We start from the raw sequence: 15,261 nt of genomic DNA, 5'->3' as shown, positions 1-15,261 counted from the left end.
GGACCTACAATTAGAACATACAACTATGTACTGGGGGGCTTCAGGGAGAAGAAGGAAAAAAATAAAAAGGAAGATTGGCAACAGATGTTAGCTCAGGTGCCAATGCTTTTTTTTTTTAAAGGTTTTCCTGCATCTTTACTGAAACAGCTGGATTCAAACTAATTTGAAGCAGATTTATATTATTCAAAATGCACAGCAAGTACTAAACAATAAAGTAGCTCAGAGATTAGATTATTAATATAGAAGCTCTAAATTAAAAGAACTACACTAAGAACTGTGAGTTCTACATAAGATTTAAGCTTCTTAGAATTTTAAACATAAAATTGCTTTAACATTCTTAGCTGACAATTTCTGATTATATCAACTAAATAAATGTTATAAACTATCAAGTTTGTCTATCAGGAATAGTATAGGTACATCAGCACCTATAATATTTTCTTAGATATACTCACAGATTAAACCGGAGAGTGTTATAAAATTTAAAATGGATGATAAGAATGAAACATAGGAAGCAAACAAAATACAGTCACTAAACTCATTACAAGAGTTGGATGGGTATGCTCACAGAGCTACATTAGGAGTGGAAATAGAATTTTTATTATGTCCTATTTTCTATTTTTCTCTTTCAATCTGGAAAACTGGATGAAGAAAATGTAGGTATGTATGTACAATTTGAGACCAGCCCTAACTACTCTTATGGGATAGTGACCCAAAGAAAATCACATGAATAACAGCTATTCTAAATATCTTTCACTACCTTTAGAAGACAACTGATGTGTTAAACTTAAACTCTAGCTCTAATTAGGATCAAATTCATCAAGGCTAATGTCTATGTACAAACTGGCTAATTGACATTGTCAATCTCATGTTTCACTCACTTAATAGATGACTATGACTGCTAACATATACAACTGACTTACAAAACCTCACAAAATTAACTGCAGTTTTTTTATATGCTAAAAGCCAAAACTGGTAACAGCGGACCACTGACACATTCATTCCTTGATTTTATTTTATAAACATTTATAAAGACACTGCCAGACACTATATAAACTCTGAAATTTGAAAACATTTCTCCCCTAAAAGAGGACTGAATCTTGTGGGAGAGACAACACAGAAAGATGACTGACATACAAAAATGGTTTTAAATGCAATACATTAATCACTTCAAAGGCCAAGATTTGAACATAATGCATTTATTCTCCTCTTCATCAGCATGCCCCAGAGAAATACGGAAGAAAACAATAAGTGCTCAATAAAAATTAGCTGAATCAGAAGAGTATTCCTAAATTAGGACGTACAAAATACAAGAAGAGAACGTTCTCATGTCTTTTGTAGTTATTACCTTCATCTTCCTAAAGTGAGCAAGTTAGTAATTATAGACTTGTTCTTAATAAAATTTTTAGAAATATTCTAATTCTATTTTTTAAAATATACTAGTTGTTAATCCTTTCAAGTGTCAATTATTTTAATCTTCCGAATGATAAAGTGCCATTTATTGCACACCTCCTACATGGCAAGTGCACACTAACCATTACATATATCACTTCATAATATCATAATACTATGAAATAGTTATTAAATCTCTGTTTTATAGATGAGAAAACTGAAGCTCAAGAAGATTAGGTAACTTGCTCAAGGTCACACTACAAAGATGAGATAAAAATGGGATTCTAATGGAGGCTTGATCCCAAAGCCTGTGCTCTTCAGGGCTCTACGCCCTGCCTTTACAATTTCTTTTTTTAAATAAAAGAAAAAGCTAAAACAAAACTATTATTTGAATAGTTTAAAATCTCCACCATCTTAAAACTCTCTAATACAAAATTTCTTACAAAAGTAAAATACTTCCCCACTTATGCTGAAAAATACAAAACCTTTCTAGATATCTGAAAAAAAAAAAAGATAAGCTCCTATAACATTCATTCCCTAATTTTTTCCTCTTATATCTGTATTTTCTCTTCAGCATTCCATCATTTTTGTAAAACGCTGATTAAAAATACAACAATAGCAACAAAAACTACTCACTTTACATTCTAATATATCTACGAAAGAAGAATCAATAGAAGCAAGTACCACCTGGAATGGTATTGTTTCTACATCCTTCTTCACAAGGTACAAGCTCCTCTTTTCTGAGTGACGTCCTGCCCGCCCCTCAAAGCGCAGCTTCACCTACTTTGTGCAGTCTATACCAATTTCTCCCTTCTTCTAATTTAATTTGTATTTACTATGTTTGCTATACAAGTATGATTTTATTGCATATTGATATATACAAGGTTCTGAGTAATATTTGTTGAATTATTTCTGTCTCTAGCAACCACTTTAATACACAGTTTCAGAAACAAAGGACTATCAGTATAATTTGTATTGTATCAGTATGCAATGTAGGATTATCACTATATAATTGGCAGAATGTTATCTCACTAGTGATAGTGAATGTATATGACTTATTTTCTCAAAGAGACAGAGAACTTTTTCTTTTTTTTGGAGGAGGTGAGGAAGATTGGCCCTGAGCCAACATCTGTTGCCAGGCTTCCTCTTTTTGCTTGAGGAAGATTGTTGCTGCGCTAACATCTGGGCCAATCTTCTATTTTGTATGTGGGATGCCACCACAGCATGGCTTAATAAGTGGTGTGTAGGTCCATGCCAGGGATCCAAACCCACAAATCCCAGGCCACTGAAGCAGAGCATGAGAACTTAACTGCTATGCCACAGGGCTGGCCCCCAAGAACACTTTTCATTTGTTCTGTATCCCAGAACCACTAGCATATAGGCACATCAGATGTACTAAAGAAATATCTGCTGATGAGTTGATAAACATCCTATTTTTAAAAGTCCACTGAATATTTCTCATCAGATTAAATAAAAATTTTTCAAGAAAACCCAACCAGTGTGAAGATTTATTTGGATTAAACGGTTATTAGTGTGTTTTTTTGTGTTTTCAAAATAGAGAACAGACAAAAAGATGGTTAGGAGTTAGCAGGTGACAAGTGAACTTTTTTTTTGGGGGGGGAAGATTAGCCTGGAGCTAACATCTACTGCCAATCCCTCTTTTTTTTTTTTTTTTTTTCTGGTGAGGAAGACTGGCCCTGACCTAACATCCATGCCCATGTTCCTCTACTTTATATGTGAGATGCCTGCCACAGCATGGCTTGATAAGCAGTGCATACGTCCGAACCTGGGATCCGAACCAGCGAACCCTGGCCCACCTAAGCACAACAAGTGTGAATTCAACTACGGCGCCACTGGGTGAGCCCTACATTTGAACATTTTACTGACAAGAATCCTGATAAGAAAATGAGTCCTCAAAAGTTGTAATAGTTGTTTGCTAGTTTTATGACTTTGCACAAAGTGATCATTGTTTTTGCCCTAAAGAAGAAGTATAGTTATATTACAAGTTGAATTAACTTGTAAATTTGCTGCTGGATCAAGTCCAGCTGTGGGCTAAATATATAACATAACAAAACATTAAGCAAGAGGCTGCCACTTTGCCACTTGAGAACTGAAGTTTAAAATATCTGAATATGTGTATTTTACAAATAAACTAAAACAGGATCTTAAAAACTATTTTGCTGATAAGTTTAGAGCAGAGCTCACTGGTCATTTCTATGGACTTACTCTACATTTAAATTATGAATGTTGGGGCAGGGCCTGTGGCCGAGTGGTTAAGTTCACGCGCTCTGCTTCAGCAGTCTGTGGTTTCACCAGTTCGGATCCTGAGTGCAGACATGGCACCACTCATCAAGCCACGCTGAGGTGGCATCCCAAATGCCACAACTAGAAGGACCCACAACTAAAAATACATAACTATGTACCGGGGGGCTTTGGGGAGAAAAAGGAAAAATAAAATCTTTAAATTATGAATGTTATTATCACTGATTTTCACCTATATCATTTTTAAACATTTACAGGATTATATAATATACAGAATGATATGGATTCTTTATCATATAGTGTACTTTATTATTTATGTTGGTCTCAATGTTTGGTCCTAGGGATACCACAAAAGTTGAGAGGGATGAGTCTGTCTAAATTGTTTTTTAAAATTAATATAACAAACACTACATGAGAAAAATCAATTAACATGTAATCTCCACTATAAATAGTACAGAGAACTATTGAGAACTTAGAGAACATGTGTAGTTCCTTCCCCTGACTTATGCGAACGGAGTGACACCTATCCATGTAAGTTAAGAAAAGGCCCTATGATGACTTCTGGTACTCATTTTCCATACCTGAGTTACTCTAATTATATCATTCATAATTGTCAAATATTAAAGAGCCAGTAAAACAGCTTGAGCTCTTAAATTTTATAGACCTAGATTTGTATCCTTGCTCTGCTGCTTAATAATGGTATAATTTGGGACAGAGTAATCTTTCTGGCCCTAATTTTTTTACCCTTTCATTGATAAAATGGAATAATAGTGCCTATCTCCAGAATTACTGAAAAGAATAAATGAGACAAGTTGAAATGGTTATCACCACAATATCTGGCACACAGCAGTAATTCCATAAAGATACAGTCAAGTCACTACAAAAGAAAATCAAACATTACGAATTGAGATTACAAAGAAAGAATCCATGCTTATCTAATCACTCAAAAACAGAGAGATGATATTGGGATTTATTAAAATGGAAATATAAAAATATACAGAAAAGAGGTATTAAGTGAACAGAGACCCAACTTAAATCATTTGCATACAGATTGGCATTTTAACTCTTGATCTGAATATTTTGGCAGCTTTGATAAATTACATACAGGGAAGACGGAGAGTCCTATGTTATTCCTCATTTTTTATAAGTTTATATTCTTAAGTTTAATGATCTAACTAGAAATCTGACCACAGATTTACTACCATTTAATTTGGTTCATAGTTTTGAGAGGTCTTGACACTGAGAGAATCATAGATTATAACCAAATTCAGACACCTTACAGATGAAGTTACATTATTGACAAAGACCTGGATCCTTGTTTCAGGTGATATAACTGTATGAATCTATATGTTAGGTACAACAAGTGATATGACTCATCAATCGTCAATGATAGATATTTATACTAAATTTTTTCAAAAGTATTTTTTCATGGTGTATAAAACCAGACAGTGATACATGTGATTTCATAAAGTAATTTCAGATATATAATTTTTTATAGATACTACATTTTACCACATGACAAAGTCATGTGACACAAGTGTATTTTTAATGCTGTGCACTCTTCTAATACGAATTATGATTAATTAGAAATAAACAATGCAAATTCCAATGTCATATAATACTTAAACTAGGTTTGGAAACTAAAACTGCCACTTAAAATACTATAAACAAGATAACCAAAAATAAAATACTCATTTATTTACATTCTATTTTGAGAATGCTTTCTTTCATTGTATTTAAGTTCATATTTTCCTCTTCAAAGCGGCCACTATCACATGAGTCAAGTATCAAAAAAAGTCAGTCACACTAATACTACAAAATAGAACTCTGATTATGTTTAAAATCAAGCTTCGATTATTATTTGTAAATACTGGAGTTAGATAATTCCATTATATTTCTAAAATAATAGTTATTACTTAAATGAGTTACTTACGAGTTACTAAAAAGGTATCTTAATTATCAGAGAATTAAACTTAAGAAGTATTATATTATACTTTTAATTTGTAAAACTAACAACAGTGAAGGATTTTCAACTCTTTTTATCTATATCAATTAAGTAACAATACACTTAGCAAAAGGAAAGTAAATAAATTGAAATATAGGTACATAGCAAGCATCAGAAGTTATCCATTCTGAATTGCCTAGTAGATCAGTTTCTATTATTATTGTTTTTGTAGCTAGTTTCCGCCTCTGAAAAGTTAACTCACATGTAATAGGATGATGATTTAGAGAAGACCTCAATTTTTATTCATCATAATAATATGATGTCAGAAAGAGTACAACTTCAAATTCATGACAGATAAAAACTCCATGTTTTAACAGCCATATTTAGTTAGTAATCTGCAATACTATCAAACTCCAGGTCTGGTAGATAGCAAGCCAATATTTATTTTTAAGTGCTCTAAAAATTACTTGTAAAAGCTGCATAAAAAGGATTCCATAAATGTATTGTGATTTTATTTTAACAATTATTCTACACTACAATGGAAGTACATGCTCAAACAAGACACCTCAGCAGTATTTTAAAGCAGTAACCACCTAGCCAATTTCTGTATGTTCTGTAGTTTTTCTAATCCATTCTCCCTGTGGTTGAGCAAAATCGAATTGCCTCTCACATTTGCAGACAGCTCTGTGAAGGTGATAATAGAGCTGCTCCCTGCTGTCATGAGGCAGGAAATAGGAAAATGGCATATGGGGCTAGAAAGAAAGAAATAAAAAAAAGAAAAAGAGAAAGAACGAATGAACGAAAAAAAAAAGAACTAAACAAGAACAAAAGATTTCAACAAAGAACAACTATAACCCGATATGCTTTGCAAGTTAATCTCCTTTCAGAATCATTTAGCATATTTAATTATTCATCTGTGTCCTCACTCCAAAAACACAAATGTCTGATACCAAGTCTTTGGGGCAAGTTTTCATTATCTAAAATATTTGGAACATACAACTCCAAAACATGTCCTGCACAATGCCTACAAAGCAGAGCTCTTTAACTAGGTTTTAAAAATGTTGTGTCAATCTCAAATTCACCATTTTAAAATAAAAGAAGATAGAACAATTTCATAAACATATTAATAAAACGTGTATAGCAAGCTTTTAGTAAGGTTTAACATCCCTAAATCTATGAAATAAAAAAATTAAAGATAAACATTTATGATTAGACAATAGGTGCAAGAGTAGAATCAAATCTCTAAATAGTTAAATTGCTAATACCACCAAGACACATTTATCAACTTGTACAGAGTTGTTTGTTTGTTTAAGTAAACAGACAGGGTTTTTTGTGTAATTAAGAATACTGCTTTAAATAAAATAGATTTTCACTTAATATATCTGTAAACAGAATGTGGCAGTAGATGCTAAAAAGACAGAATCTACTCTACCTTTCCTTTTACACTCTGAATGGGATCCACAACCACTGCCACAGCTCTCTCCGACAAGGCTTCAAAGCTCTGCTGAGTGTTGATATCCACACCAGAAAGCCAACAACCAAAGCCGGGGTGACTGTGATACCAACCAACAACCATCTCAGGCCTGAAACAAAGAGGGCATTCAGCCGTTCAGAACAGAACAAATAACACACTTATGATAGGAAAAGAAACAACACATTAACAGGGTATAAATTAAGAAGAGATGAAAAACACACAGGTGTGAAAAAGCACCATTAGAAACACTGAAATCATATACCATATTACCCAGAAAACATGGAAATGAATAAGTGTGACAAAGGAGTGCTATCATTAAGAGATGCACATTAGCAGTGGTGGATAAGGCTTTCAGTTTTTCACCTTGTTACCACACTTTCTCAGAGCCAGTTTTTACCCTTTCAGCATTCAAGTAAATATCTACTCTTTAACTCCTTAGCTCTGGGAGTTGGATTTTCCAGGCAGAGTACATTTTTAACAATGGACACCAGGATCCACTGTTGTGAAAGGATTAAATATCAATTAAACCAGCAGTAGAACTAGGAACTCAGTCAAAAACCAATTTGCACTGTTCTGCTCAGCTGCTGAGCCTTTTGCTAACATTAATTTTGAAGTTTTTTCCACAGTAGAAGAATTTGAGCAAGAGAATGACAACCATTGAGAAATTTAATCTGAAGGGGAAAAACTGAGTAATATTTGGATTCTACTTTCCCTGTCTTTAACACTCTTATGCCTACAAATATAATTAAATATTCAGAATCTTATTCAGTTGCAACTCTCAAATACATGGAACATACAAGCTCTTTCACTTACAAGTGACTAGAGAGTAATTCCATATGCTAAACAGAGGGAAGCTACAGCCCAAGCTTACTATGTGACAGTTGAGAATTTTAACACGAGGCAGTTTTCTGATTGGCAAGTTTCTTTGATTCTAGGGGGAAGAGATACCAGATAGGTGGTGTACGGCACTATACAAAAGTATAGTAATACTTTTATACTAACTCCGTGGCTTTTTTTTCTAGGAATATTTGTAAACTATTCAAATAATATTCAAAACCAAAATTATGAGAAACATTTCTGAAAATATTTCCCATTAACCCTTTATATGATCATTTAAAATACCTTCCTGTCTGCTTCAACATATCCAACATTTTGGCTTGGAACACTGGATCAACTGCCTCCACACTGACACCCTGGTTGACAAAGAAAGAAAAATGATTAGCTTTTATAACTATGAAAAAAACCCTTTGTATTTGCAACATAAATGACCAAAAACCTACCAAAAAACCCATATATATGTTATTTTGGGATACCAAAATAATTTTATAGGTTTTGATACTCATATCTGATACCCACTCATGTCATTCAATTATAAACCATACGTCAATAAATACTAGGCTTCTAAAATTGCCAAGTACTAAACCACTGTTAGCTAATGAGTCAAAACAATTTTCAGGATCCTTTAAGAGTTGGCCTTGGCTATGTATACACCAGAAATACCAAATAGCTGAACCAACTATTTTTTGCTTAGACTTATTTAGGCAAGCATACTTCCTAATGCCATCCTCTGATAACTGATAAGCACTGTGTATCTCTTCCATCTCATTTGAAGTTCTACAACTACACAGCTATTATAATAATCAACAGCCTCAAGTCTTTTCTAAGTAAGGTAAACAAAGTAAACACTTTGAAGAAGGAAAATAATTTATTAGTTTCCCAGAGTTGTTTTTGTTCCTTTTTTGGATGGGTGGCTTAGGAGGTGAAGTAGTTCAGTGCTTCAGTTAGCACTGCTTGGTAGACTTGGTTTTTGGAGGGAAATACACTTTTGAATATTAACTCAAATATAAAAGCATTCACAAAAAATTCCCCCTAGAGACAATCTATAACCCAGTCTTTTATGTGTTGCATTATTTTCCTAGTTCAACCAAGAGAAGATTTTAGAACATGGAAGAATTAAGCGCATTCCTATCATCTCTCTGGTGATAAATAACTGCCATTACATTCCCACAAGGCTCTCTTCTAACATCAGGAATTTAAGTCTAATCTACTTAAACAAACCAGTTAACATAAGCACTTCTTTCCTACCAAAACAAACAGTATTTTGAATTCTAATTGAGAATGCATCCTCAAGAACAGGGGTATGCAATCTGCTGCCTACAGGCTAAGAATGGTTTTTTACATTTTTAAAGGGTTGTTAAAAAAAAAAAACCAAGAATATGAGACAGAGACATATGTCTTTACAGAAAAAGTTTGCTAACTCTTGGGCCAGAAGAAAAACTTTCTAATTCTACTACATGGAATGAACATGGGAATCAAAACCTTCTATTTTACATTGTCAAACAAGCATTTAAAAGGAAATAAAGATATTAAAGTTTAAGAACCCTTTATTATAGATGGATATCCACATAAGGACCACATGTAACAGAAATAAGTTAATTTTAATGTTTTATATATTCTGACATGAAAAGATAGATGCAAGTAAAAACAGTCTATGATTTAAATCTAAATCTTTAATTAATATGTAGCATATTTCTCCATGTCCAAACGGCCAAAATACATATCCAGGTGGGCAAAATCGGCAGATCCAAATTAGTTTACCTCAACAAACTGGTCTATTTAAAGAAAAATTTGTGTATTTTTCTATATTTTGCATTATTTACAAATACATTGCATTCTGTAGCAACTACTCAATTTAAAATGCTTACTACACACACACACACATATTGCATTATTTAAAATTACAATTTGCTTTTCTCTAGTATCTACCTTATCAAAGTATATTTAAAGAGCCTCAAAGAGAACAGCTTTATGACAATTTCTTTAATCCAGATATCTTACAAGGCTTGATAAATGTTGCATATTAGAGAAAACATGTCCATCAGAAAAACATACATATCATATTTTTCTAGGCAAACAGATGAGGCTATGTGTGGGTCTTTTTGGTTTTTTTTTTTTAAAGATTTTATTTTTCCTTTTTCTCCCCAAAGCCCCCCAGCACATAGTTGTATAATTTTTTTTTAGTTGTGGGTCCTTCTAGTTGTGGCATGTGGGATGCCACCTCAGCATGGCTTGATGAGCAGTGCCATGTCCACGCCCAGGATCCGAACTAGCAAAACCCTGGGCTGCCGAAGGGGAGCATGCGAACTTAACCACTCGGCCACAGGGCCAGCTCCATATGTGTGTTATTTTATGTTTTGCTTTGTTTTGAGGAAGATTAGCCCAGAGCTAACATCTGCCGCCAATCCTCCTCTTTTTGCTTAGGAAGATTGGCCCTGAGCTAACATCTGTACCCATCTTCCTCTATTTTATATGTGGGATGCCCACCACAGCATGGCTTGATAAGCAGTGTGTAGGTCTGTGTCTGGGATCCGAACTAGCAAACCCCTGGCGGCCGAAGTAGAGTGTGCGAACTTAAGTGCTACACCACTGGGCCAGCCCTATGTGTGTTTTTTTTTGGAAGACAGATAGAATGGTTATTATTTTTGTGGCCATCTTCTTTAAATCTAAATGCATACTTATCTACACAAGTTCAATGCATTAAACAAAACAGCAAAACAAAAAAAAACTTCCAGAAAGAATAATGTATTCTAACCAGGTAGAGTAGATGACTTTCAAAATCTGTGTGGAGTATGCTTCTTCTATAAACAAACTATCATGCCTGGGCAAAAAGAACTAAAGTTCACCGTGTTCTTTTTGTTTTTTTAAACTCAACATTTGAATAGGAAAAGCCTACGAGTCATCTATCACTACATATAGAACATTTAAAAATGGTCAAATTTCAAAACAATGAGAACAAAACATGAGGACTAGATAACGTATGTGAATTAAAAGTCTAACTGAGAGAATCTCTGAAGTCTTTCGAACCAGGTGTTCAAACTAATACCCTACTATTTTAGGGTAACTAATTTATAAATCCAGCATACTAACCTAGTTAAAGCTGGAGGTATGAGTAACCGGATTTCATGGTCGCATCACTCAGTTTGTAGATCTATAGGGAATTCATGATGCATTTAAAAGATGAATGATTTGGGGCCAGCCCGGTGGCATAGCGGTTAAGTTCACGCACTCTGCCTTGGTGGCCCAGGGTTCACCTGTTCAGATCCCAAATGCAGAACTATGCACTGTTTATCAAGCCATGCTGTAGCAGGTGTCCCACATATAAAGTAGAGGAAGATGGGCATGGATGTTAGTTCAGACCCAATGTTCCTCAGCAAAAAGAGGAGAATTGGCAGCAGGATGTTAGCTCAGGGCTGATCTTTCTCAAAAAAAAAAAAAAGGAAAGAAAGAAAAAAAAGATGAATGACTTAATTCAATACAGTCTAGAAATTTCCATCATTAATCTTATGATGAATTTTTCCTATCAGGAAGAGACAATATAATATAGTGAAAGTTATTTTGCATAGGAAAAGAAAAAAGAAACATTTACTTGCAGCAGGCAACCATAAAAGTACTCACTGTTCCTGACTGTGGCATAGCAAACACATCAATCACTCTGACGGTGTAATCATCAACAAATTCTCCAAGCATCAGACCCATAACTTCCATTGGAACTCCAGCACGACCATGTTTTAACATCTGTAAAGAGGAAGATATGTGGACACAAAGCTTTGAGATCTTTGGTCTTTCTTTCTTTAATTAATAACCTAATTTTGTTTCAGTGGAAATAAAACACTCTTATGGATGCAGCTAAAACAAAAGCTTGTCTGAGAGCATTAAGGTGACAAATTTTCCAAAGTAAAAGATATAGTGAAAGCAACAGAGCTCTCAAAAGCAAGTAACTCCATTCAATACTTACTTTTAACAGCGCCAGGGAAGAGATATAGACTTGTTCTGCTGTGTCCACTGCAGGAGCATCTGTAGGTGGCCCCTAGAAACAAGTAAATCAATTATTATAAACATACAGAGTTTATGAGTTTAAAATTAAAATTATATGTTATATAAACAATTGTTTTAAAAGAGTTTTGGGAAAATATGTCAAGTATCCGTTTATTCAAGTACAACACAAATCAAAACAAGTTTGCAAATATCAAACTTATAGAAACCATAGTACTCAGGCAAGTGTCCAATGGACATAAATTGAAATCTCAGCAATGCTAATCTATCTCTGCTACAAAATAAATACAATGCACAATTAGCCATGTTTCTTACCACAAAGTTAATATAAAATGTTATATGAGGAACTGAAAGATCAACACAATCAGCCTGCCTTCCAGCTAAAGACAGCATGTAGATTAGGGCTATGGGATCTCTTTGCAGAGAGGTAGGTAATGCGGGGGGAGTGGGGCTGCAGACTTCTAATCCCTGGGTAAAAGAGCTGTGAACAACACACTCTGCACTTCACCTGATGAAGTTGTTCCCTCCTCCTTTACAACAACAGATTTAACACAATTGCCCCAGGTGAGAACAAACTGGTTGAGACTGGTATAGCTAACATAAAAATACTTCCAAATCCTGACCCCTACCTTCAAAACAAATATTACTATTAATCTTACAACAGCCTAGGGAAGATACTACATTTCTCCCAAAGGATTCTTATCTTCTTTATCAAAAGCAGCAAAACTTTTTTGACTATAATATTCTGCTGCACAAAGTAATTTACATCAGTCCTTACCCTCAAGATGACTACAATCTTATAAATGTACTTCTGCCCCAATGAGTGCACATAGAAAACTTCTTCCTTTTTAATACTGAGAAGTCCGGGAAATTAAAATGAGATGTGATTTATAATTGCCAGGTCCTGTTTTGCGTAAAGTTTCCCTTCCTTGACAATATTCTATTATAAATTACCAAATGAATATGTTAGCTATCAAAATTGTAAGTCAATATTCTATCTCACTTTTATGGGTTTACTTACTAAAATTAAACAATTGCTTTACTCATTACATTTCACACTTATAGGTCTATGTGTACTTTGTGCTTCTTCTTGTCTATTTATACACTAAATTCTGTGATTTTTTTGTTTTAAAAGCTCGTAATATTTACTGAAAGCATTAAGTATGAAAGGTTCTAAAATAAGTTTTCTCTAAATATCACATACAAAAATTATGTTTCCTTACGTAAAAAATGGTGAGAAAAATTAAATCCCTCAAGTTTTATTTTTAATAATAATGCCAAGTAATAAATTTAAAAACCAACCAAATTCTTCATCTATTAACACCTGATGCAGCTTTACTGCTTGTCTTTCAAATAGATATGAATCTCTTTCAGGATGAAAATTCTAAGGTAAACTAAAGTGCTATCATGCCACAATATTTGAGGTCATCATATAAAACATCATATAAAACAATTTTGTTGATATGATAGTTTTATTCATCTAACTAAGAAAGTTTAAGAAAAAAGGCAAGGACAGCAGTAAGTTAGTTGTGACGAGAGGTTTTGGGGAAGCAATACTTTAAGGTCAGGAAAATGAACACTCTGTTCATAAAAATTATCTCCTGGATCCAGAGCAACTTAAAAAATACATATGGAGAAAGAATTTAAATTCTTAAGTATCTAGACTATAGTTATTAACACAGCCTCTCAACTTGCCAGAAAGTACTTTTTAAGAAAAAAAAGAATAGGAAAGTAAAACATCACACCATCACCAAAATGTATTGCTGACAAAGTCCAGAAATAACTTTTGCCATCAATGAAAGAAGCAGCACTCTGTTTTGTTCAACATTATATATAACCAGTACCTAGTAAAGTGCCTGGCACATGGTAAGAACTCAATAAGTACTTGTTGAAAATAATGAATGAATAAATTGAAGTACTGCAAGCCAATGGAACAGAAATCAAAACCATCCATCAGTTATCCTGTGAGAGAGAGCAAGCCATATGCAAGTAGATACAGAGATCCTTAGCAGCTCTCACTATTTTCTTCTGGTTCGGAAACATACTAACAGAAAATCACGTACGAAGAGAAAACCATGCAGTTGTTTCTCTATTGGGTGAGTGCTGTTTTTTGAGAGAGAAGCCAGTGATATTTCCTGTTGGCCCTTTCACTCCATCACTACTCTGTTTCTTGATCTAAGCAGAGACTAAATTTCCCAGAAAACAACTTGGCAAGAAGTAGAGAAGGGTTTGCAGCGGTGAACTGCACCCTAAATAAAAGAGTAACCCACATAAAACATTGTCTATGGGACAGATGTTAAGCAGTGAATGTCTGAGGTTATTATTTTTGTACATGCTCACGTATTCAGAAGAGCACACAACCAGGCAATGATAGAGAAGAAAATCTCATTTAAGACCTTGGAAACAGAGCTATGAGAGACATCTAAGAACCCATACAGCTGTAGATCAAGAATGACCTGAGCTGAGCAAAATGTGGGGCTATGGACAATTTATATACATTGTCTTTTGGCAAACACGCCTGGGAACTACCATTCTGATCACTCAAAGAGAGGAAAGTCATCTAAAACTAGGAATCAGAAACAAAATTTTAGAAAACTTTTGGCATCAGTGAAATACAAGAAAGTTTCCTATCTTTAAAATAGTAAGTTAGAGGACAGATCAAGATGAAAAATAATTAAGAATTAAAATCACATTGGAGGAAACAAGGGTAAAAATAACATGACAAGTTTAATTCAGTGATACAGAATACAAACTTCAGAAGATGCCTCAGAATGTAGAGTAAAAAGTTAGAGATGAAAACTATTAGAAATATACCGATATCAGAGGACAGAAAGGAGCTGTAAGCTAAGAAACAGAACTGTTCCTAAGATAAAATAGGAAATGGAAAGAATCAATAAGTAAACACAAAGCTGAAGAAAACTTTCTTGAATTAAAAAAAAAATCAACTTTAGATCACTAAATGTCAGACAATAATCTATGAATAAAGTATTAAATCTTGAAAAATCTTATGTAAATCTTAATTACATAGATAAAGCCATACAAGTAGGAAAACTAAATAATATGAAGAAAACAATTCAACTGCAGTTGACTTTGGATTTCTGTGCAACGTTAAATGCAACATTAAATAGCAGAAAACAATGAAACAAAGTTTTAGAGTTTTAAGACAGAAATCTTGTGAGTTAAAAATTTTATACTCAATTAAATAAAATGTCTGAAGGCCCCCCCCAACATATTACTAAATATACAAGGGCTCAGAAAATATGACTCTATGCATCCTCCTTCAAAGAACTTCTTGAATAAATGATCCAGCTGAGCCCTCACAAATCAAAATTAGAACCTTAAAAATGGAAAAGCCATT

General features: G+C 33.9%; 1 protein-coding gene across 3 annotated transcripts in view; it reads right to left on the bottom strand.

Annotated features, from left to right (window-relative positions):
* Nucleotides 1-15,261, bottom strand: part of PSMD14 (proteasome 26S subunit, non-ATPase 14) — a 93,798-nt gene that overhangs the window by 31,430 nt on the left and 47,107 nt on the right. For all 3 annotated transcript variants that reach the window (XM_014860063.3, XM_070507972.1, XM_070507974.1), the window contains 4 exons: nt 11,866-11,937; nt 11,526-11,645; nt 8,193-8,263; nt 7,029-7,179 (listed from right to left, as the gene is read on the bottom strand). In XM_014860063.3, coding sequence (XP_014715549.1) covers nt 7,029-7,179; nt 8,193-8,263; nt 11,526-11,645; nt 11,866-11,937 — 414 coding nt within the window. The remainder of the gene's footprint in view (nt 1-7,028; nt 7,180-8,192; nt 8,264-11,525; nt 11,646-11,865; nt 11,938-15,261) is intronic.

Source organism: Equus asinus, chromosome 4, assembly GCF_041296235.1.
Source record: "Equus asinus isolate D_3611 breed Donkey chromosome 4, EquAss-T2T_v2, whole genome shotgun sequence".
Taxonomy (NCBI): domain Eukaryota; kingdom Metazoa; phylum Chordata; class Mammalia; order Perissodactyla; family Equidae; genus Equus; species Equus asinus.
The sequence above is the reverse complement of the archived record's forward strand: the minus strand, read 5'-3'. Positions and strand labels throughout refer to the sequence as shown.